We start from the raw sequence: 26,133 nt of genomic DNA, 5'->3' as shown, positions 1-26,133 counted from the left end.
GTTCCAAACACCAAAATATTTTATCTTGGATTAAATCTGTCCCTGAACTCAAGTTTACTCAAGTCCACATTCAAAACATTTTAAAATACTAGAAAGCAATCTGTTTCACAATTGAAACAGCAGTTGTGCAGTGGACAAATTAGATGTATTGTGAATGCTTGCATTAGAAATGATTTTTTTCTGTATTTGTACAAATAAATGCTCATGTTCACTTAATAGAAACATAAGCATCTTATATGATTATGTGTCATCAAGTCAGCATTAAATCTTAGCGACCATATGGACCTTCCCCACGATGACCTCTCCTCTCAGGATGACATGATAATTGTTTTCCAATATTTGAGGTGCTGCCACAAAGAATAGGGATCAACTTATTTTCCAAAGCAAGACAAGAAGATGGAAACTTATCAAAGAGAGATACAACTTAGAACCAAGAAGAAATGTCTTGACAGTGAGAACAATTTATCAGTGGAATGGATTGCTTTCAGAAGTTTGGATCTGCCATTACTGAAGGTTTTAAAGAAGAAATAAGATAGCCATTCTAGAACGGTATAGGGGTCTTCGGCTTGAGCAGGGGTTGGACTGAAAGATCTCCCAAGGTCCCTTCCAACTGTGTTATTCTGTTCTGTTCTGCTTTCATCTCCTTTTCAAGCCAATGGAGCTTGACTGTTTTTCTCATAGATACACTGAAAGTCTTGCAGGATGCGTCTGTGTTTAAATACTGTTTCTCTAAGCTGAATTCTGGATTTATTCTATGACCCACTTGTTTTGTTGGTTATTCATAGTATTTCCATGAGTCTTCCCCAATGTTAAAATTGTAAGGAATCAGTAGTCTCCTGCTGCTTCCAAATTCAGTTTGCTCCATAGAATATCACAAGGAAAACATGCAAGGGTCTGATCTTTGTATACATAGATATATCATAGATTCTGAATGTCTTTTCCAAGGCTTCATTCCTCTCTTACTAATGCATTTTCCAAGGCTTTACTATTAATCCTACCAAGTTACTTCGTGTATTTTTTTCACTACTGGCTCATTTATTGTTAATATTTGATCCTAAAAAGCAGAAGCCATTTCAATATCTTTACTGCCAATTCTAAGACTGTTTGCTGTGGTTATTGTTATTAATTTGGTTTTTTTATGTTTAATATTAGTTTCATTTTTTTTCTTTGACTTTTATTACTAGAATTAATAGGCAATTTGCAATTTTAGCCATGACAGTAGTGTCATTAGCACAGTACAGGTTGTTATGTTTCTTTCTTTAGTCGTAAAACCATTCAGTCTCCCTCAATATATGCTCCGTCAGCATATAATTTGAATAATTAAAGAAAAACTATACTGTTTTATTGATTTGCTAGTCATTTTTGCCATGTTCATCAAGACTGTAGTTTCCTGTTCTATATGTAGATTTCATATGAGGACAATGAAATCTCCTAGGGTTTCGTTTTCCTCAAAACATTAGACATCTTGACATGGTTGACACAATTGAAGATCTTTCTATATAATCAGTGATTTGATAGTCCCTGACTTTCTCAATTATGCAGCATGAATCAGCAATAATGTTTTTTCTCGGCAGTTTCTAAAACCATCTTGAACCTCTGGCATCTCCATTTCCATGTAGGACTTTAATCTGGATTATCCTAAGCATTATTTTGCTAGGATGTGAAATCAAGGATATTGTCCAATAGTTTGCACATTCTATGCAAGTCTCTGTTCTTTGATATTGGTATATAAATTCATCTCTTCCACTGTATTCACCATATGTGCTGGGTTAGTTTGGCTCAAACCTTTACAGCTTCTTCTGTTGTTTGCCATATATCATAGTTATTCCGTAAATTGTTAACAGAATAACAGAATTGGAAGGGACCTTGGGGGTCTTCTAGTCTAATCCCCTGCTCAAGCAGAAATTGTTGAGTTCAACTTGGTAATAACCAGAATGCTCATCTAATGTAATTCTATAGTATCCGAGGTTCTTGTAAATGGTGACATCTTGTAAAGTATATTGAATACTAAGATCTTTACCATATAGAATTTTGGGATATTTCTTCTATCTTTGATCTTTTTTGAATCAGTTGCTGTCTGTTCACTAGTGTTCCTTAGAATTCCAATCTAATTAAGACAATCTAAAGTTGGACTTCTTGAGTTTCAACAAGTTTTGGAAGACTTTCCTTTTTCTTCCCTATTTGTTTTAATCTTCAGTGCTTTTAGAAACTGACTATAGCACTTTTCCTTGTCTTTTCTATAAATTGTCTGAAATTCTGTGTTCAATTACTTTCTGAGATTTTTTTGTCTTTCATGGCTTTGACTTTTCTTCCCTTGGCAATTTGAATGAATGACATCCAATTGCTTTGGGATTTTAAAGCAATTCCTGATATTCTCCTTGAAAATAGTCTGTTGAAACAATGAAAGGAAGGAAGGAAGAAAAGAAGGAAGGAAGGAAAGAATCCAATGTTCTTTGCCAGCCTCCCACAAAGAAATTCAGTGGGGAAAACAGAAAGATGTCAGAAGTTGCTCCCTTTGCTTTTTGGCTGCCCGTGGTCAGTTTGTCTATTTTTATGTAAAAAAATACCTATGAAATGATGAACCCAATTGATCTAGTTATTTTTAAAATTATCTTTAAATTCTCCAATTAAATGAGTACTAGATTGAGATTTAGAGGCCTGAAACTGACAGACAAGTGCCTGTACTGCTTGTATGTGCTTTTGCTGCTGTTATTAAATCCATTAGGCTGTGCTCAGGAGAGTTCTGAAGGCCCTAGCCCAATTCTGCAAGGAGGAAAAGCTTGTTATTAATTACCAACTCCCTATAATAATAATAATTTCTTTTAAAATGGTAAGATTCATAGATAATATATATGTAACCAGTGCATAGAACAAACTAAATGTTTCAGATATTTAGGAGTTGTCTTCCAAGCCTATATTAAGAAGTCAGCCTAAATTAACAATACCTCCTTGGTTGTAAGAAGAATGTTGCAGCAATTATAAGATTCAGGGAAGACTTCATTTTAATTGCTAATAAATTTTTAATTGCAAAATTGGCAGCAAAATTACTAGAGTGAGTACAATTAGTCCTATATTCCAATTTAAGACCATTCGATCTTTTTCTCTAGTCAAGTCCTCCTTTATGATTCCTAGATGTTATTCAAATGTTGCGTTCAGGCTAGAGCTTTGATTAATTGGAATCAAAAGCCAGCTTTTGGCAAGCTAGTGTGGCTAAGGATCTTATTGATTTCAACTGGACTGTTGCCGTTTCAAATATCTCACCATCATAGGTCATGAAAAAGGAACAGCATTATGAACAAACTGAGATTCTGTGTTCTCTCTCTGTGCAATAATTGTTATTTTAGAGAGTCAAAGAAGTAATAAAGTATTGGATCCAGGGCATGCAATGGCAAAATAACTTAAGCCAAACTACAATAGTATATTGGTTTCTTGGAAAAATCCAGAGAATTTCTCTTGCAGCCAATCTGTTTCACTTACCTCCCTGAAATAGTAATAGTTCATTCTTAAGTGTCTGCTTTAATAAGCTCACTTCAGCTTTTCAATATTATGAAGGATCATGCAAAAAAAAATTTCCCCTAAATATAGTTATTACTAGAATTTTTGGAAATTCAAGAGGAAGCGAATAAAAGGAAATGCAACCAGGTGTTTGTTGTCTGTATGAAATGTGTGTTCTTTTGGAGCAGCAATAGAAGGAAGGAAGAATGATTTGTTTAGTACTGAAATATTAAGCTGAATCTTGCGAGAGCATGAAGTAATCAGGGAATAAGATGGACTTTAGTAGGGAATAGAAGAAAGAGAACAGATATAGAGGCATAATATCCCTACAGATCAGAAATATGCACGGTTTAATCAGGTAGATAACGGAGACTGTTCAATTGCAATTTCATATTAAATGAAATGGTCCAATTCTTCATTTTCCTGCTGGTATTAGCAATAGCCATAGCACTTAGACTTATATACTGCTTCACAGTACTTTACAGCACTCTGTAAGCACTTTTCAGAGTCACCATATTGCCCCCAACAATCTGGGTCCTCATTCCCGACCTCAGAAGGATGGAAGGCTAACTCAACCTTTAGCCGGTCAGGATTAAACTTCTGGCAGTGGAAAGAGTCAGCCTTCAATACTGCATTCTAACCCCTACACCACCATGGCTCACAGTTCAGCTTGGGTTGAAGTACATATGGATATAACTAAAAATGCAGAAGGAAAGATTGCACCAGAGTGGGGATTATGGAACAAATAAATTGACAATGCTAGTTATAATGAAACTTGGTAAGTGCAAAAAGTATAGGCAGAAGCAGTAAATTAAACCTTATGCTTTAGAGAAAACAGTGTCAATTAACTGGAAGTCATAGAAAGAAAAATAGGGCTATTGGGAAATTGTTCTTTTTAAAGAGATGATTGGGGACGGGAGTTTGGAGGAGTAGAGCCAGAGTTAGCCATTAAAATGTTTTTGGTATTAAATAGGGATTCTTGGTAATTTTATGGGTCAGAAATGAAAAGCAAAACAAAATTAAACAGGTGCACTTTAATTGATCACTCTTGACTATATCTTTTACCAGTGGGGATGGCTATAGGCAAATAAGGGAGCTTCCACTTCTTGTTTTAAGGATTGTGTTCACATCAGGATCTCTGGTTTTTCCCCCTCTTGTGTTAATTCTAAATGGTAAGCAAAATGTTTTGCTGTTTATTATTTTGGGGTGTTAAAAATAGAAAAAATAAGAGACAAATGATATTATTTAACTATCAAGCCAGAAGCAGTGTCATTATTTATTTACATCAATTGTTTATCGTACTGATCTTGAGAATCTGGGTGGTGTACAATGAGGTTGGAAAATGAAAGCAACAAAAATCGAATAGAACAAAGCATATATGCAGGCCAGAGTTTTGACCTACAGTCCATCAATCAAAGCCAAAGAAAGATGTTTTATGGCAGTTAACTGCCAGGAAAAGCATATTCTAGAAATTGAGGGCCAGTATAGTGTAGATAAGGCATGCTGTTAAACCTGACTCCTATTTAGTTCCCATGCAAGGGGGAATCTGAAGATGGCCATACAATTTTTGACAAGTAGTTGGAGTCAGGTATGGGCACTGATCAAGCTATGTTCAGTGGAATATTTATGTCTGATAAACCAGAATGGCCGTAGCCCTTAGAGGTAGGCAAGCGAAGATATTCTAGAAATGCTTTCTAGTATTGTAGAATAGAATAGAATAATAGAACATTGAAACCTGTCAGAGTTTCTGTTGTTCCATCTCAAACAAAACAAAATGAAGGTGAGGTTATTTTGAGTGTTTTTCTCATGCTTTCTTCTTTCTCAGAATGGAGTACTGTACTCATTTTTTAAAGTCTTTCATGAGTGGATTTGTTATTCTTTCCTCACTCCCAAGGTCAGGTCTATATTCTTTTACAACAGTTTACAAATTCAGGCTTATGGTTGTAACCAAACTAGACATACTTGGCAGTTTTTGTAATGTTGTCTTTGTGAGCATTTGACCATAAGTACATGAATAATGAATGAAGTCTTCATTTTCTCAGGTTCACGAAATTTTAACAGGTTGTCGTAGACAGTGTAATAGCTACATTGCATAATAGGTGGCTTTTATATAGGCATGTGTTGTTTATCCCATGAGGCTATAAAGTTGATGTTGTCTTTCAAATCTTAAACATCTCTTAGTTTTAGATAAGCAATTGAACATACCTCATAAAACTGGTGGAGTAAGTATTTTGATGTAAGGGTGGAAGCCAAACAAAGTGAAGCTTCATTGTCAATTTGAATTCACAGTCTTTATAAAATATTGGTATGTATGCGTGTGCTTCTCCAAATAAATATATTTGGTTTATATGCGATAAAATCCTTGAATGAAAATACAGAAATATCCAGCGTTTGAAAAATTTGTCCAATTTGCTAGTACACAAATCAAAATAAGACATAAGTAATCTGTCATCCTGTGAAAATGTGAAAATAAATTTGAAAAGTGTTCAAGCTTTCCTAAAAAATCAGTTATGTAGGGAAATTTTAAATGATAATATTTTAAGAGATACCCGACCTACAGCTTTCTCTTCAAGCTTCACAAAGCCATTAGAAATAATTTCTGTACTTACCATTCATTTTTCAAAATATGAAATAACCACATACATTTGTATTCAGTTCAAACAGTAAAACAACATAAGTCAGTATCTTATGTTTCATACAACACATTTTATGATAGAAAGCAACATAGCCTTTTAGCACTAAAAGTTATCCTTCCCGTTTAAACAAGATTTTTTTTTCCCCCACTGAGTATCTAAATAAAAATACTTCTTTCTTCATAATGAATGAGAAACAATTTGGGAAATTCTGAAAGAGACCTTTTCAGAAGGTACCTTTATTGATGTACCTTCAGTGAGGTGTCGAGGAATAGAAGGATGTCTAAGGGAAGAAAACAGCAGGTCCAAAGCATATAAGCTTTAAAAGCTTTAATAAAGTAAGCTAAGGATGCAAAGCACGGCTTCTGGAATTCTTTTCAAGAATTAAGACCTGCTTTGCTTTGAATGACTTGAGTGGGTTATAGAATAGAACACAATATTTGGCAACATTCCATGCTGTTATCCAGTTGCCTTTTCCCACGGGGAAGCACGGGGATTTTTTTTTTCTCTTCAGACCCTGCCAAATCCAGCCCAATTTTTAAATGCCACCTTTTGCCTGTTTCTTCCTACCCAGCATATCTGCTTCAATGAGTTTTTATTTATTTATTGTATTTATTTGAATTGATAATATATAGTTTTGTTCTTAAAACAACTTTCGTGCTAATATAAAGTCCCAGGCCCTATTATATAATTTATTTATGTTGCATTGGAAAGTATAAAAATATATTGTAACATAGACATAAATATGTGACCATCGTAAGACTGTATATATTGTCTTCTATCTACAGTATATCTGGGTTTGGATCACTGTCCATCTGTCTGTCTGTCTAGCTATCTACCCCCGCCTCCCTCTCTCCCTGCGTGCATGTATGTGTGCATATGTGTTTGTGAGCCCAGTAAAACAGTTGTCTTTGGACATTTATTTGGAGAAAAAGGCTGCAGCTTCTGAAGCAACTAGTTGACCTGAAGAAAGAATCAGCAGCTTTAATGATTCAAAACGGGATATTCATACGTGTTTTTCTGTACTATGAAAACCTCATCTGAAGGATTCATATTGTTCTTGAACTGAACGTGTAATGCACTACAGTGAAGCATTGTGAGCCACGATAAGATTTAGTAGTTTTCTTCAGGCTGAGAGGACTTCTACATTTGGATAGGTTTTAATATGTCTCCTGTGTTCCCTTACTTTGTAACACTTGCTAGTAAAGATGAGGACATGCTGTTAGATGCAAAGAGCCAAATAGGTTGTCCATGTTTTTTAAGGATCAGCAACTAAAATTGATTCAACAATATCAAATAGAAACCTGGCTATCAGCTTTCTTATCATTGACAATTCTGAGTCATATTAGAAGCAAGCGATACAATCTACTGAAACCTCAGCAAAATTACTGCACTGAGCTTCTGGGAATACTGCTTCAAAGAATAGGGTCTAATAATTTAACCAATTGTTTTTACTCAGAAAAAAATGTTGCTGTCTGAGATTCTATAGATACATTAGACTAGTGGAAGAGAAGAAAGATTTTATTGACATAAAGTAGACAAAGGTATGGATAATGAACTGGACTCTATGATTCTGTCAGGTCAGTTTTATCTTCACTTAACTTCTGAGCATAAATTAAATACTAGTTCAATACTGTCAAAATGTTTTTCATTAAAAAGATAGCATACTTGAATATATTATATTCTGAATTGTATGTGCGGTAATTTGCTTATTTTCAAATTTTAAATGATATATTGCCTCTGTGTTAAAATTACTTATTTTAAATAAGGTTGATATTAGATCACTTTCAGTAGTTCCTGCTTCATTTAGACACTTCATAATCAAGCATCTTATTAAAAAAAAGGTTATGGACCAATTTATAAATTATTTATTATTGCAGTGAAGGGAAAGGAAGAGCACTTCGAATCCACTAGGGAATATTCCAGAATTCCTTAGCAGCGCTATCCTTTCTTTCTGACTGCCTAGTAAATAAATGATAGATTAAGTGCTGTCTAGGCAACTGTGGAGCTACTCATACAAAACATACATTTAAAAGTTGTATTTGTGAGAGAATTGCAAAATAGTTTAGAATCAAAGGACTGTATTTGCATAGCTACAAACTTGGGCACAGGTCCCAGGATTTGTAAAATTTATTCATGAGAATTGTAGATTACTCCATAATATTTGAGAAGTCTTCAATAATCAATTTTTTGACAATTCAAAATAGAGTCTGAATAACTAGAGTAATGGGGGTTTGTCTATGTCATTTTGTTTATTATTATTTGCGTTGCACAGAATGTGTTTCTGTTGCTTCTGACCTATCTGCATAAGAGTTCCTATGATTTATTTATTTATTTTTATTTTCTCAGAGTGGTAGATCATATTAGGCATTTCTCCACCCAGTTTTGTAGCCTGAAGCTAAAATTGTGGGAGCAAGAGGATTCCCAGGGTTACTTATGATGTAAGATTTGAAAAATTTTATGTTTTGTTTCATTCTAAAAGGTTGTGTTTTGTGGACTGTTTGGTTTCATCATTTTGTCTATTTTTTCTATTTGAATTGTGCTAGCAATCTGTGTTTCAGTTAGCATTCTGAATTTTTAGAATATTTTGTCATTCTAAATAGAGTTAGTCATATTAGTTCAGCCTAGTTATATGGAAACTAAGTTGCTGTGATTTAGAAACAAATGGCTATGAGGATTTTAAATTTGATTGTAAGGACTGGCAGTTTCATTTCTCAAGGACAGTAGTTAGCAACTTGCATACAAATTAGAGTCATCTGCTAGTCCCAACTGTTTCCATGTAGTTGCCTTTTACTGGCATTTTTAAAAAATGAGCCTCAATGCTAGAATGACATAAATTCTTTCCTTGGAAAAATCATCACAAAGAATAACATAATTCCTCTCCTCCACTCCCCCCTCACTTTAATCAAGAACATGGGATTCTGTTATGTAGCTCCCAGGTTAGACATCTAACTAGAAATATTTCTTCAATCTTCTGGAGTAAAACATAGCTATAAAAGTATTTTTAATCATGGATGAAAGAAAATTGTTCTCTTTTTAATTGGAATTGAAATTTTATAGTGGCTAGAACAACTTTTAAAAAGTAAGCACTTGCAGCAGGCTTTAAACTTGAAGATTTGTCTCTTAGAATCTCTCTTCAGTACCTTTATTCTTTACCAAGAGATGTGAAATATTAAAATATATTTGACCATATTTAGTTTACCACTGATTGACCATGAGCATTTCCTTAACATCTGGGATATGGATGAATTGTTCCTGTAGGCACAGTTTGCATTCATAGTAGGGCAGTGAGTTCCTGCACTAATCATTTCAAGTTATTGTAGTTGAGAAATTTCAGTAAGAATAAAAGCTCATTTTAATCATTGAACATATCCTCTGCTATGGAAATAAGTAACTTTTTCCTGAGATAAGGAACACATTTGCTAACTTCCACTCCTGTTTCAGTCACATACACTTAGGGAAAAAGTCTAGAAAATGTTGCTGGCTATTTTAATTTGCTTTGTTACATGCACTGGTGAACATGATGTGAAATTAAAAGTACCATAAAAACTTAAGTGCCAGGCAACTCTACTGAAACAGCCTTTAATGGGAGAACTAGCATGGTAATAAATCTTATTACACAGTTCTTAAAAGCAATTCAGGTATGCAGTAAAACAGGATTTTTGCTATTGAGAACTGAAATGATTAAGAAGAAAATGAAACATACCCTTAAAACAACTAGTGCTATCTATTTTGTAATCTGGGAGACTTAAAATTGTGTCTTACAATTTTTTTGTTTTGCTTTGTGTTTAATAAGTGTAGTAAAATACAATTACACATTTTTCAATTATATACTGAACCATTATTAATTCCTAAAATAGAGATATAGTTCAGTGGTTTAGGATGTAGAAAAGGATATAATTCCTTTTTAAATAGTGGACGAGCATTTGTAGATCACTAAAAATATTGCTTTCATAGATTGGAATCTCTCCAGAGTTCATATAACGGTTAAATACTAAACAGGCAAAATTATTAAATGTGAATCTATTTTGTATATGTATTTATATATAGTGTGACAGGATGAAAATGTGATATATGGACATTTATAAGCAACAAATATTGATGCTACTTTTGGTACCATTTTTGCATTAAGGAAGAAATGAAATTATTATGATAAGAGGTAGGTAGTCTGTAATACTGTATTGTTCATAAATTTAGTCTAAGCACAAAATCAATGTCTAATCAAATGTAGGATTAGACATCAGATCATATTGGAATGTACTATTAATCCATTAATGCCAACCTTACAAGTTATGAATCCTGATTTGGAGTATTTAGTAGAATGCTAATTTGCATGAATAGTTGTCTATGGAAGCTGCTGTTAAAGAACTAGGAATTGGAAACCTTGGATGATTTATTGCAATTTGTCCGAAAATCTATCACTAAGTTTCAAACTTCCATCCGCTTATCCTGTACTAGGGTAACATGTTTCTTTTGATTGAGAATAATCTGCTCTGTGGATGTCATCCTGGAAAAAGAATTTAAGGAAGTGTTGCAAATTTTTGAAACAAAGTTGGAATATGCAAAGAATGTTTTGCAAAATATGTACTATTGCAAAATGTCTTGCAAAAACTACATAGAGCAGACTTCCTGGTGGACAAACTCATTTTACATAGTCTGTATATCAAACTTATGCTGCTGGACATGTTGAAAATGGTAGTCCAGTATATCTAGAGTATCAGTTTGTTTGAAGGCACCCGAAGAGCTTCCAAATGTGTCAGTGTTGTGTGACTCTACCTTCAAAAGCATAATTAATTTCATAAATTAGCATGAAGAAATGCAGGTAGTCCTTGATGTACGGCCCCAATGGAGTCCAGAATTTCTGTTGCTGAGCAAGATGGTTGTTAAGTGAATTTTGCCCCATTTATTACCATTCTTGCCCCAGTTGTTAGGTAATCACTGCAGTTGTTAAATTAGTAAAACCATTGTTAAGTGAATCTGGCTTTCCCATTGACTTTGCTTGTCAGAAAGTCACAAAATGTGATTACATGACTCCAGGACACTGCAACTCTCATAAACTCATACTAGTTGCTAAGCAGACGAGTTTTGATCATGTGATAGCATAGTAGAATATCAGTAGTATCAAATTAGAGTATCAGTAGATTTCTCTGGAACAGTTTGCATTCTAGAGTAAGTGGTATTCAGAACTCTGTTCCTTGCGCATGAGCAAACCAGTAGTAAAATAAATTGAAACCCACCACTGGGTGGAAGGTTACCATGAAATATACCAGGTTACAAATATGTTTGCATATTATGATTGAAAATGCACCTACATGCTGTAAATGTTTAAAATGGTAAACAGATACCAATATCTTGTATGGAGTTTAAGTTGCTTAAGGTATGCATGGGACCCGGTTATTCGAAAGGCCATATTTTCCTAGTCTACCCAATCCTGAGTGGGGAAGCAGATTGTGTTATGTGTTCTGTGTCTCTTAAGGAGGTCCATTTAATGGGTGTAAGAAGAACGGCCTTCTCAGTGGGGCCATACTTCCAGTGGAACATCAGTGATAAGATTAGGTCTCATCCTGATACTTTTTTGAAAGACTCTAAAGACATGGTTTTACCAGCAGGCCTAGGAATCCCAGAATGATACAAAGCCAATCAAGTTACTTGTTTGATTTTTTGATTGTGGTCACCAGGGAGATGAGGGTTTGTTGAGTTTGATATTTAGAGTTTTATTTCTACAATTATTTTTTATTTGTTTTCTATAACAACCATAGCATAAGAGAAGTGAGCACTCCACAAAGCCAGAGTTGCAAATGCTGCAACAATGGTGCCCACACATGTCTACCCAACATGTGGCAGAACATTTCGTGCCTGTAAAGGCCTTACCAGCCACCTGCAGATACATCGTGGACAGCCTACAACCTGTTAGATGTCAAGGTCCTTTTCAAACACGATAGACAAACATCATTTTTTCTATAAGCCACTTGGAATTACCATGAGTAAATTGGGTGATCATATGTATTTTCTAAATAAATAAATATTTTTATTTATTTATTTAAGTCTATAAGCATACTACATTCCAAAAGTAGCTTACCATCCTTTTATTTTTTGGAGAAAATTGAGAAATTTATCATATCAGAAATTGTAGAGATTAATATACCATGTATTTGATCAAAATAGTGCAAATAAGCTGTTGCAGGCTGCGGGGATTGCCATCGCCGTGCACCCCATTTTCAGCCTCCGCATGCCCCATTTTCAGTCTCTGCGCTCCCCATTTTCGGCCTCCGCCTGGAATGGGCCAAAAACAGGATGGGTGGAGGCTGAAAATGGGGCATGTGGAGGCGGCAATAGGTGGCGGTGATCCCCACAGCCTGGAACAGATGATCGGCGGTATTCCGGGAGGCCAATCCAACCGCCAGTCAGCTGCTCATGCTAAATCAGCCTGTGCTGAAGCTGACCAGGCTGTTTGTGGTTTGCTGCAAGGAGGCAAATTGCTGGGAGGCAGAGGACGAAGGGTGGGGTCTGGCAGGTGGGCGGGGCTTCAGCAACATTCACACTATAAGATGCACAGACATTTCCACCCACTTTTGTGGGGGGGGGAGTGCGTCTTATAGATTGAAAAATACGGTAACTATTTTGTTTTTCATAAATTACTTCTTTAAAAAGGTGTTTGTTTCTTGATATGAGAATTATAAAATAATAAATCCCTCCCTACCAGTATTTAATCTCAATCTTAAAGGAATATAGTTGTATAATTAAATGTCAAGAATATGTTCGTCTTTTGATGAATCGTGCAGAACTATCTGGAAGGGCAGCTGATGTTTTACAAATTTGAACTCATTTCCTGGAAGAAGAAAAATATAGTTTAAATATCAGTGGATGTAAAAAGTGCCCACAGAATGGGAACTTGTGTAGCTGTAATAGTAACAGTAGCTGTTGTTGTTTTGCACGCATACTAATATTTATTTCAGGATAGCAAAACAAACAGGTCAATTGGAACAACATCCCAAACCAAAACATGACTTAGACACAAAGGAAAAGAATGCTAATGCTGTTCTGATTATTTCTGTTATTGTCTCCAGTGACAGGAAGTGCCTAGCAAGGTATGTATAGATACATTTGGGGTTTATTTAATGAATCTTTGAATCAGAAATAGTGGCTTACTCCCCTCAATACATACAAGGGAAGGAGTCAAAAATGTGACTTCATATAATGATTTAGTCCAGGAAAGAGCCAGAACCCTTGATTTGGATGACAACATAAAAAAATTAAAATGTATTTATTAGCTGTGCCTCCTTTTTAGGGGGATTAGTGTACGTAAATGTATTAATTATTGAAGTATATTTTCTTAGGATGTCATGCAAACTACGTTAATATGACTAGAAGTGTTTATTCCTAGGATCTCCAGAAATATTTTGAAATTACAAGTAAATTTTCAGAGTTTTATGCTAACTTTCAGTCAGTATCTGGCTTCTTGTAACTTGTAACTTAAAGCCATTATATTTTGTTCTGCCTTTAAAATGTCAAAGAATATACTTTGGCTTCATTCTTTGTGACATTACTTCAAATACTCGAACAATGCCATCATATATCTGCCTTCAGTACCTCTTCAGAAGATTTGGATTCTTATTAATTATATTCTTATTCTTATTATTATGTGGTTAATCTTTGGTGAGATTCACAGCCTTTGGGGCTGGTTGGTAGCTCAACAGCTCGAGTCCTAACCAAGGACCTAGGAACTGTTAAGGTAACGTCGGAGGATATAAGTTGTTCCAAGTAGGGTGGTTTTTTGTACAGTCAGAATGTTCAAGTTAGGTAAATTTAGAATTTTCAAATAGCGAGGTAGCCCTTTAGGTATTGCTCCAAGGGCTCCAATTACAATTGGGACAACACATGATTTCTTTTTCCACAGTCTCTCAACCTCAATTTGCAAGTCCCGGTATTTTGTGATTTTTTCTTGCTGTTTATCTTCAATGTATGCATCATCAGGTATTGCAATGTCAATGAACCATACTTTTTTCTTTTCAATTATTGTTATGTCAGGTGTGTTGTAGGCCAAGTGCCTGTCAGTCTGGAATCTGAAGTCCCACAAGATCTTGACTTTCTCATTCTCTAAAATCTTCTCAACTTGATGGTCCCAGTGGTTTTTGCTGTACTCAAATCCAAACTTTTGGCACAATTTCCAGTGAATAATCTTAGCAACGCGGTCATGGCGTTGTAGGTAGTCAATTTGTGAAATGTTACTGCATATGCTGATCAAGTGATTGACTGTCTCATCTTTCTCATTACAGAGGCAACATTTGCTGTTGGTGGTAACATGTTGAATTTTTGCCTTCATGTAGTTTGTGGCTAAGGCTTGTTCTTGAGCTGCCAAAATAAAGCCTTCTGTTTCTTTTTTCAGTACTCCTGATGTTAACCAGTTCCAAGTTAGTTTTTGGTCAGCTCTGCCTTCAATACTTTTCAAGTATTGGCCATGCATAGTTTTGCTTTTCCAATTTTCAGCTCGCTTCTCAATTACTTCTTTCTTACATTCAGTTTTAACTTAGTTGTCTTCAAAAGGCCTCCTTTATTTACTTCCTTAATCATTGGTTCTTCACTTTTCTGGATGTAATCATTCAAGCTATGTCTTTCTTCTTCCACAGTCTGCTTTTCTTGTAGGAGTCCTCGACCATCTTCTGCTCTTGGTAGATACAATCTGTCAATATCACTTTTAGGGTGCAAAGCATGATTCATTGTCATAGGCTTCCTTGTTTTTCTGTCCAAATTGTCCAACTCCGTCTGGGTCCAGTCAATTATTCCTGCAGAGTATCGGATCACAGGTATAGCCCAGGTATTTATGGCTTTTATGATGTTTCCTCCAGTCAATTTGGACTTTAATATCTTGCGAATTTGTCGAATGTACTTGGCTGAGGTTAATTCCTTGACTTTATTATGCATTAAGTCAGAGGCCTCTAAAATGCCCAAGTACTTGTAGCCTTCTTCTGATTTTACTGCCTTTATCATTTGTTCATTCTCAAGTTGTATTCCATCATCTTCTAGGACCTTTCCTGCCTTGGCTGCCATTGTTGCACATTTGTCAATTCCAAACTGCATACCAATGTCTTGGCTAAATTCTTTAGTGCTTTCAAATAATAAATTCAGTTCAGCTTTTGTTTTACCAAACAGTTTCAAATCATCCATGTACACCAAGTGTGAAATTTTCAGTCCTTTCTTTGCAAGTTCGTATCCACAGTTCACCTTCTTCAAAATGGTTGTCAGTGGTAGCATTGAGAGTATAAAAAGTAGGGGTGAAAGGGAATCACCCTGGAAAATGCCTCGTTTAATTTCAACTTCACCCAGTTCTTCTCCATTAGCCATAAGCTTCATTTTCCAAAGGTTTATTGAAGTTTCCATGAATTTTTGTATGTTGCTGCTAATGCCAAAGATTTTCAGACATTTCTTGATCCAGCTGTGGGGAACAGAATCAAATGCTTTCTTATAGTCTATCCAAGCCATGGACAGCTTGGTTTGTCTTTTCTTTGAATTCTTTAGGATTAGCTTGTCAATCAGCAGTTGGTCCTTTGTTCCTCTTGAATTTTTGCAGCATCCTTTCTGTTCTACAGGAAGCAAGTCATTTCTTTCCAAGTATCCGTAAATTTGGTTTGCAATGATACCAGTAAGGAGCTTGTATGTTGTTGGCAAACAGATGATTGGCCTATAGTTTCCAGGGTCCTTTCCTTTTTCTTTATCTTTTTGATTAAAAATGTCCTTCCAGTTGTCATCCATTCATCATTGTCAGGTGTTTTTAAGATCTGGTTCATTTGGGCTGCCAATCTTTCATGCATACTTGTAAGTTCCTTGAGCCGGAAACCATGTAGCTCATCTGGTCCAGGTGCACTCCAATTCTTTACTTTTCTTGACTGCCTTTGCACCATTTCTTTTGTTATTTTCACATCTTCCATTTTATGCACTTTAATAGAATCCTCAACCTGCTTGATCCATGTTGCATTTCTGTTGTGCTTCTTGTTGTTTTCCCACAAATTCTTGCAGAATTTCAGAGCTTTCTCTTTATCAGGCTTTTCATTTGTTGTTACTCCATCTCCACTTTCTAAGCTCTTATAAAACTGGTGCTGATTTGCTCTGAACTGTGAGTTTTTCTTGAACTGAGTTACTCGATTTTCATACCGTTTAATCTTTTCAGCAATGGCAACAACCCTCTGCTTCAGCTCTTCAATTACTACCGCAATTTCCTTATTCTCCAAATTGTATCTTGCTTCCAGGCTGCTTTTGACCTGCTTGTTCTTTAGCTGACCTTGCCTTAAGTTCTTCAAGTTGCTCAAGTCTCCACGAAATTTTTTGATCTTTAATTTTCTACTTAGGCTTCCCCTTCTTGCCTCTTTGGTTCCTTTGTATTTTCAAACCCAATTCTTTGATGGTTATGAAGGCTGCTGCATACATCAGCTGGCTTGTTTCAGCTAATGTAGTGGTTTGAATGGTTTGCACAGCCTCATTGACCTTTTTTAGTACATTTCTCAATTATTTCCGGTTCACTTGGTTCAGCTTTGGCAAACCTGTTCAACATCTTCCATTTGATGCTTTATTTTCTCAGCTAATTGAGCACTATCTGTTGGTGCTTGCTCTTCAGTGCTTCCTTGTTCTTTATCTTCATCCATTTCAGTAGCCTCTTCCTCCCTTTCTTCCTCAGTTTACTTTTGAGTCTGCAAATCATTCTTGATGTTACTCTTCTTTGTTGGTATACTCAGACCATTAGTTGCTTTCTCTTCGATTCCTGTTAATTCAAATAAAATGTTGAACTGGAAAAAAAATATCTAGATCAGCCAGGATCCTTTTCTTCCACAAGAAGATGATGATGTGCTGCAAAATCAGAGGCTAGCGTATCACCAGTATCATTAATTCAGAATTTCAGTTAATATAAGTCTCCAGAGAAATTAGCCCAGACTTCAGTCTTAACACATGATTGGAAACACACTGAGATATGTATAAAGAGTCTTTTAAAAAAGGACTGAACTATCTCAGTGAGTTATGTCATGATTATGGCAAAAGTGTATGCTATATCCTATTCCAGATAGCTTACAAACTTGGCTCTAAAGGTTTTCATGGCTGCTGGAATATGGTTATTTGCAATGTAAGAGACAAAACAAAGAAAGATTATGTTTAAAGAAAAATCTCACCCTCCTTCTCAGTAATCCACATCAGTAGTGAATGAATTTTTAGATTCAGTGCTCTCTAAGCTTAAGGGTTACTCTGATAAGGAAGCTAATTAGGCTCCAAATCTGTTTCGAAACTTGTCCCAAGTTCTCAATGGTTGGAGCAGAATAAACTTAACAGATTCTATGCACTTTTGGAAAAACCAGTGTTTGCTTTCTCTTATATGCCAGGCAACTCCCCAATTTTCGGTTTACATGGGTCTCTGCCACAAATATCTTCCAATATATTGGGCCTAAGTTATAATGACCCATTATTATTATTATTATTATTATTATTATTATTATTATTATTATTATTATTATTATTATTATTATTTCAAACTTATTATACTGCCCCCTCTCCCAAAAGGGACTCGGGGCGGTGTACAGTCAGATTAAAACACATAAATATATGGGAATAAATACAAACATAAATAAATACTAAATACAAAAGAGGAGGCTGTAAAAAACTGTACCTAAAGTAAAGCAATTAAAACAATGTTTAAAAATAACCCCTAAAAATACCCAGTTAAAAATATCTGCCAGGAGGTAAGATAAGACTATGAATGGGCCAAGCCGGCTAAACGAAACAGGTGAGTCTTCAGTTTTTGTCGGAAGGAGCGGAAGTCGGTGGTGGTTCTGATATCGGGGGGGGGGGGGGGGGGAGGTCATTCCAGAGGGTTGGGCCCATCACAGAGAAGGCTCTACTATGTTCATTTGAGCTGTCATCTTCAAATTTGATAAAAGTTTCCCTATGTACCTCATCCATTCCAGCACCAAAAAATATTGTTCAGGGCTTCACTTTAATTAAGACAAATTTGCTGGTGTTAACATAACTTCATTATAAAGTTGAATACAAAGTTTATTTTATTTATTTGTATCCTGCCTTTATTATTTTACAAATAACTCAAAGTGGCGAGCATATCCAACATATCTCCCTCCTCTTTTCCCCACAGCAACAACCCTGTGAGGTAGGTTAGCTTGAGAGAAAGCGACTGGCCCAAAGTCCCTTAGTTGACTTTCATGGCTAAGTCAAAACATGGTTTTATGGTTTCTAGCCTGATTTCTTAATCACTAGACCAAACTGGCTCTCTTTATATAGAGTAGAGTATGTTTTCCTAAAATAGGAAGGCAATAAGGTACAATAACTAAATTATATGAGACTTTTAGACCATAACAACCTGAAGAATAGTGGAGAAATAGCCTCCAAATAGTTCTCATTCAGTCTCTTGAAAATAAGATGGTACAAAGCCAAGAACAATGTGTGCCTTAATGCAGAATAATGAGAGACAGACTTTTTAGTCAGTATTATAAGTCATATTGAATAACATCTGTAGATACAGTATCTTGCTCTCTAGTATATTTAAATCATCTTTCCTAACTTTACCTTACCGATAGCCAAAGTGATGTAGTGAATTAGAATTAGGAGGCCTTAAGTTCGAGGCTGCTCATAACCACAGATACTCACAAGATGAACTTGGATTAGTAACCAGTTCTCAAACCAGCCTGCATAAGTTGTTACAGGGATCAAAGAAAGAAATTCATAACGTTAACAGCCAATTGCGTTTACCAATAGCATTCGATATAGTCATCACGTGGTCTCCACTGCATTCCTGGATCCCGCATACCTGTTGGCAGAACCAAAACTCTTTCAAAAAGTCAGCAGGAACAGGGGCAACCTAAATGCCATGGGGATGGTGTTTCATAGGGCATAGGCTATGGCAGAAAATATATTAGTAATTACAGATGTTTTGGGGTTGGCAGTATATTGTATATAAGGGAGTTACGCTAGGCCTACTTCATTTTTCAAGGAAGAAATATATTAGGAAAATTATATTTCACTTCTACAGTGGATATACTCCTCTATTTCTATATTTATATTTCCAATACAATTGCTGTATGTTTTCTCTGTCTCTTTCAATTAAACTTTTTGATTATGTATTGATGAAAGTTATAGCGTTTGTAGATATAGAATTGGTTGGATTCTTCCTAGCTAATAGCAGATATGAAAGATCCAATGAAAGGTAGTTGTCCTGTTTCCACATCTCTAATTTATGGAATGTTTTTAAAAGCATAACTGAATAAGCTTTTCGAGTGGAGTACTATTAATTTTTCCATCATGTGTGTCTTTCTAATAAGGAATTGAGACAAGGGTAGATCATGTGTTATTTTTAGAATGTTTTTATAGCTAATTTAAACTCTGGTGAAATCTAAACAAATAAATTCCTGAAAGGTTTTGCATGTTCTAGTTTATCAGATAACGTAACTCGATTTTTCTAAATTTGTAGAACAAAACTGTGTGAGTGTCCTTGTTTTATGTTGGCATTTCCAAGCTGGAAAGCCAAGGTCCCTTATTCTTCATCTTTGAAAATATAATACATGCTTCTTTCATATTCAACATGGAAGTATTTTATAGTAGATAAGGCACTGTGGTGGAAACCAGGAGACTTTGAGTTCTAGTCCCACCTTAGGCATGAAAGCCAGCTGGGTGTCTTTGGACCAGTCATTCTCCATAGGTGGTGGAGATGGCATCCAGGAATGGGTTAACTCCGTCTGTTAGCCCATTGGGACTGAGTCTGCAATCTCTAATGTCATGCCTCCTCTGGTAGCTCCTCCCAGCTTTTAGACTCAGACTACCCTAGGATTAGACGTGTTATTTTCTCCTCTCTTCCAATTCACAAAAAAAAATCTGTTCTTATATCTTCAGCAACTTGGGGGCTTGCCTTTCTTTTTAGTCAGGTTAGTAGCAGCCCCTATCCAGCAACAAGGGCCTCAACCCCAGTTCTCTCAGGGCTGCAGAGCAGCAGCTTGGCCTATGGCTGACTCAGAGCAGCACCCATGAGCATTGCTTCGGAATGCTGACCCCAGAACCGTAGGCAACATTGAGCAGTGGTCCCATTGAGACACTGGGGCATTGTTCATGAGTTTTCACTTCGTGGCCCCAGCCCCAGGCCTCCATCAGTGATAGACGCCATTTTGAATCCTCCAACAGTGACTGGTGCCATTTTGAAAGGGCGCGAAAATTCCAGCAGCCATTTTGGATCACCGCAAAACTGGTGCCTTTTCATAGTGTAGGTGAGCATTTTCCCCACATGGACCCTGCCACTACTTTTTCAAGCGAGATTTCCCTGCTGTTCTCTGGGCATCTGGGAAATTTGCCACGTGGCACATTGAAATGGCTGGTGCAAGTTTGGGGAACTCAGCCTCTATGGCAGAAGACCCTTGACCCCATTCATTCAGGGGATGCCACAGGGACCTCAGGATCAAGGCCTACAAAGAAATGCCCAGCCCCTCAGTCAAGGTCTAAGGGGCACTCTGGAAAGGCCCCTTAAGACCATAGAACGGGCAGAAAGCAGGTGCCAGATGGCCTTAGACTGGGAATTTGCAAAAGCCCAGACGGAGGCGGCCAAAAGAATATCGGATCAATGATCCAGGGAACACGTCAGCCCCCATCCGTTCGAGGAGCGACTCTTTGCTATCGACAGCCCTCGGCGAGCAGAGTTATCACCCGATAGTGAGGAGGATCTTTCTTTGTCCCAACCTGAGGAAGTTGGGGATTGCTTTGGCACTCCACCTATTAGGGGGCATGAATGGGGCATAACAGCCCCATTCCAGAGGTCAATCTCGCCCTGTTGGCAACAAGCCTCTACCCTCAGCAGCCCACAGACACTGGACCTCTGCCCAATATGGCAGCCATAATCTCGGAGGCCATCAGGCAGGGGATTGCGGCAGTCCTACAGCACAGGGCATCTCAGTTATCTAACAGGTTTAGATCCCAGGATCATCAGAACTCCAGGGGACCCCAGGGGTTTCTCTCCCACCCGGATCACCTGCCCTCCGTATCCCCCAGTCAGGCTTCCTTCTTGGCGGAGGAAGAGGCTCATAGGGACTCAGATCTGTCTGAGGATGAAGAGCTAACCCCAGAACAACCAGCTTTCGTAGGCCTCTTTCAGTCCTCCTTATTCAGGTTTCTTCAAGTCAGAAAGGTTGCCAACCTAGAAAATGCCCAGTCAAGGCTGGTAGCCCCCTCAGGGTCTGAGGGTCTGGCGGCCCCCCTGTTTTCAGAACCAGCAGAAGAAAAGGAGGTGGTTCTGTCTCCAAATTTTTTCTAGACGTGGTACAGAGGCATTGGGCCTCTCCCGGGTCGGGTCCCTCTCCAAACAGTCAGGACAAACACCTTTATAACATTGGCCCCAAGTTAGCCAAGGCCCTAGAGTTCCCATCTATTGACTGTCCTGTTGCAGCTCTGCCTGACTCCTTTGTTGTCACTGGTTCTCCAGAGTAGGGCCTCTGCCTGGAGGACAAGAGGTCTGAGGAGACCTTGGTTAAAAGCCAACAGGCTGCTCTGTGGGCGGTAAGAGTAGCCACGGCATCATCCTTCTTCAACAGAGCTTCTTTGCTCTGGTTGAACCAATTGCAGGGCAGAATCCCCCCAGGGGACACTAGATCCCACCAGGACATTAATAAATTGAAGGCAGCAATAGAGTTTTCTGCAGATGCATCTCTGAACGCTGCAATGTTTGCTTCTAAATCCATTGCCTCTTCGGTAGTGACTAGGCGCCTCCTTTGGCTCAGAGAATGGCAAGAGGATGCCAGACATAAATGGAGGCTGGCTTCCTCCCCCTTCTCAAGGGATTGCCTATTCGGGGACCCTTTAGATCCCCTCCTTTTAAAATCTAGAAATAAACGCAAGATATTACCCTCCCTGTATCGAAGGGCAGAATCTTGCACCACTCCTTACTATCGTTGATCATCCTTTCAAGGGCAGACAGGGCATGGTGGTTCAACCTTCCCCATTCGCACAGACACTTCCCATTCAGACAGAGTCACTAACAGGACACAGCAGGCAGAAGCGGCCAGTGCTTCCTGCCCAAGAAATCCTTCAGGAATGGGGGAGGTCGTCCCTTTTGCCGTCAAAAGTGACTGCCTAGAGAACCTTCCCATCGGAGACCGTTTGACTTTCTTTGGCAACTGATGGGAGGAGATAACCATGGATGCCTGGGTCAGGCAGACAGTAAAATTTGGTCTCTCCCTGGAGTTTCTCTGCACTCCTCCGAGGTTTTTCATCAAGTGCCCAATATCTTGGGATCCGGGAAAGTGGCTCCTTGTGGAACAGGCAATCCAGAACCTTCTGGAGATCCAAGCGATCCAGCCAGCTCCAGGGGAGCAAAATGGTCAAGAATTTTACTCCCTCCTGTTCATCGTCCCAAAAACCTCGGGGCGTGGAGTGCTGGTGAGCGATTCTTGATCTCAACGCCTGGACTGCCACATTGTCTACCGGCGGTTCAAGATGCACTCAGACGGAGCTCCTCCTCCTGGCACCTCACTGGCCCAGATCCTGGTTCACGGACCTGGTGAACCTTTCAGTGGCTCAACCCTGGAGGATTCTGACAACCAGGTTTTCTCTCAGCCAAGGGTCCCTTGTCCACCTGGACCCTCAATGGTTACAGTTGACCACCTGGAGATTGAGCAGCAGGTCCTGAGTGTGGATAATCTATCCACAGGAGTCATCAGGAGGATCCAAGCGTCACAGCGATCTTTGACTAACTATCTACAACACCACCTGGAGGGCTTTAACCCACTGGTGCTTGAACAACGACATCATTCCCACTATGGCTTTCATCCCGAGTATACTGGCATTTCTCCAGCTAGGACTTGACAACGGCTTGTCTCCTAATACTCTTAGCTTTGTCTTCTCTCCTGACCTCTGGTTCTTTCTCATCTCTGGCCCTCCATCCCTTAATTCGCCGGTTCTTAAGGGGTACTACCAGGGGTTCTCCAGCTTCCGATTGTCCACAGATACCCAACTTGGGACTTGACCAGAGTATTAGACGCCCTTAATGGGGCGCCTTTGAACCTCTGCGGATGACCTACCTACGCTTCCTTTCCCTTAAGGTGGCGTTCTTAGTGGCCATAACATCAGCCAGAAGGATATCGGAGCTGACGGCCTTATCCGTGAGACAGGATCTCTGTGTCTTCCATTCGGACAGGGTGGCATTATGACTTGATCCATCCTTTGTCCCACATGGTTTCACAGAGCCCAGGAGTAAGTGCTACTGAACTTTTATCCAGAGCCAATGCACCGTCTGGAAAGGAAGTGGCACCTGCTAGATGTCAGGAGGGCTCTTCGCATCTATATCAGAAGGACATCTTCGCTTCGTTGCACAGAGGCTTTGTTCATATTTTTCCAGTCGACAACGATGGGCAACAAGGCAACACCATCTTCCCTGGATCGTTGGATCAGGGCCTGCATAGCGAAAGCCTATGAACTGCAGCCCCTCCCAACGCCAAGAGATATTACTGCTCACCCCATTAGGAGTCTGGCCATGTCAGCGGCATGGGCTACGCAGGCTTCAATAGAAGAGGTCTGTCGGGCCGCCACCTGGGCCTCTCCATCTCAGTTTACACACCATTACAAATTGGACAGCTATGCAGCGGCAGATGCCCTGATAAATATTAGTTTAATTTTATGAAACAACAGAATCCAGATCCAGTTTTCTATAATAGTATTTAAGAGGAAAGCATAAATTCTATTTATAAATGCGCAGATCACTTTTTGTGGCTTGCTTCATACACTTTGAGCCATAATATGGTCTGCTTCTTTTCAAGTTTTTTATGTTGAACAAACAAATATTCTAAAATTCTGCCTAGAAACATCAAGATCTTTTAAAAACACTTATATTTGCATATGAGTGATCTCTTTTTCTCAGGAAGTGGGAGAGTCAAGGCCAACACTTTTTTATTCATGATTTACATATACCAGACAAGCAAAAGAAAGCCGAACTAAGTAATTGATCTATATTTGAATAGTTGATTGCTCAAATTTTGAAAGATTTACCATCTACTTTAACTTCATTCTAATGTACTGATGATATAGGTATTGTGTTTCCACTATGTCATTTTTGTACAGATTGTAGGACTGTTTCCCATATGATTTTTTTTACAGAGAAACTACTTTGAAGTAGGAAAAATGCATTTGTTTGCATACTAAGAAGTTGCATGTTTATGTCTGCTATATACTGTAATAATTTCCAGTAGAAAAATCATAATGCATAAAACATAATTTGGGATTTTCTTTTCCGTTATTCTCAAACTCATCTCTTCCAAGTTGGTACCCTACGTGCATATACTGTAGTGTATATTATCCAGTGGCTGACCTAATCAGTAAAATAAGTTACCATCTTAATTATTAACTTAATATTTTCAACTAACTTTGTTTTTGCACATTTCAATTAACCTGTACAATCTTATTTGAGAATAAACCTTAGTGAAATTAAAGGGATTTACTATTAGTACACAACAATAGGATCATATTCTTAAAGTTCATAGATCTTTTTTAAAAAGACATTTCAATTACTATATCCTTAGGTTATAGGCACATGAGGATCTAGTATTGGTCTTATAAAATTTATTTATTTAACTTATATACTGCCCTGTTTGCCTGGAGGTGCCTCTGTACTGTTTTCTGTACTATTTTCAGTGTTTTTCCATATTTACAATTATTGGCTTATTTTTAATTATGTCTTAAAGGGACAATTTACTGCTAATAATTGAGAATTAGGGCATTAATTATAAGAATACAGAACAGTAATACAATACAATAGTACAGTTGGAAGGAACCTCGGAGGTCTTCTAGTCCAACCCCCCCTGCCTAGTCAGGAAACCCCATACCATTCCAGACAGATGGCTATCCAACATCTTCTTAAAGACTTCCAGTGTTGGGGCATTCACAACTTCTGGAGGCAACTTCTGTTCCACTGATTAATTGTTCTAACTGTCAGGAAATTAGTATTTAGGGATTCTTCATATATTTAATTTAAATGAATCCTTTTTTTTATTCAGCAGCACTAAATTGTGTATTTTGGATTGTCTGATAAGAGGTTGTAATAAAATTAGAAAAAATTACCAAAGTGTTTTTTTTAATAGAGAATTTTTTAAGTTCTATATAAAAAGAATGTCTACAGCACTTTGCTTTTTAGGAGCAATAGAAATAAATGTTTCAACATTTATTCATTTCCTACCATTCTATCATGTATTCTTCCTCTTACATAATTTTTGAAATAACCAAACCAACTGCTGTTGGCAGTTTGTGCAGGAAATTGCAGATGAAGGTAATCAATAGTTTACATAAAGAATTGAGAGACTGTTAGTTAAAATAGCTTTTCATGTCTTATAATATGTAATCTTGATCCTTAAATATTTGAGGCCAGCTATTTCTTTAATATTCATTTGTAGCTCTCTATAATACATTTTTGCTGATTTTCTCTTTTAGGATCGGAAGCTGTCCAAATCAGAAAGACAACGGTTTAAGGAGGAAGCTGAAATGCTGAAAGGGCTTCAGCATCCTAATATTGTTAGATTCTATGATTCCTGGGAATCTACAGTCAAGGGAAAGAAATGTATTGTTCTGGTTACAGAACTTATGACATCTGGCACATTGAAAACGTAAGTATAAGCTAGTGGAGCACAACCTGAATTATCAAAAAGAAAAAGAAAGCATAGTAATTTCCATTTTAGTCACAAACCTCCCTAAACATGACATGGGAGTATTTTTCTCCACTGTTTATGAGGAGGTGGTCAACATGTTCCAGTTTGGCTTCAAAATTATGAACATTCTGGGACTATTGCTGTTTTGTGAGTGGGAAATGTTAAAGAGTTTTTTAGAATTTTATTTGGCAAACCACATCATGTGCATACTATAGCAAATGCCCGGAATTCCAGGCAAATGAGTAGCAAGGGAGTCCTCTAGTGGTCAGTAAAGCATTGGCAAATATTCATAGAATTTTAATAGCATATAATGTTAAAATATGCTTATAATCAGAGAATTCTAATAG

At 37.6% G+C, this 26,133-nt stretch overlaps 1 protein-coding gene across 2 annotated transcripts in view; it reads left to right on the top strand.

Annotated features, from left to right (window-relative positions):
* The window catches only part of WNK1 (WNK lysine deficient protein kinase 1), a 119,713-nt gene that overhangs the window by 10,497 nt on the left and 83,083 nt on the right, over positions 1 to 26,133 (top strand). For both annotated transcript variants that reach the window (XM_081957880.1, XM_081957881.1), the window contains exon 2: positions 25,572 to 25,744. In XM_081957880.1, the coding sequence (XP_081814006.1) occupies positions 25,572 to 25,744 (173 nt within the window). The remainder of the gene's footprint in view (positions 1 to 25,571; positions 25,745 to 26,133) is intronic.

The sequence above is a fragment of the Natrix helvetica genome (assembly GCF_964273705.1).
Source record: "Natrix helvetica genome assembly, chromosome: 6".
NCBI lineage: Eukaryota > Metazoa > Chordata > Lepidosauria > Squamata > Natricidae > Natrix > Natrix helvetica.
This window is presented reverse-complemented; position numbering and strand designations above follow the sequence as displayed.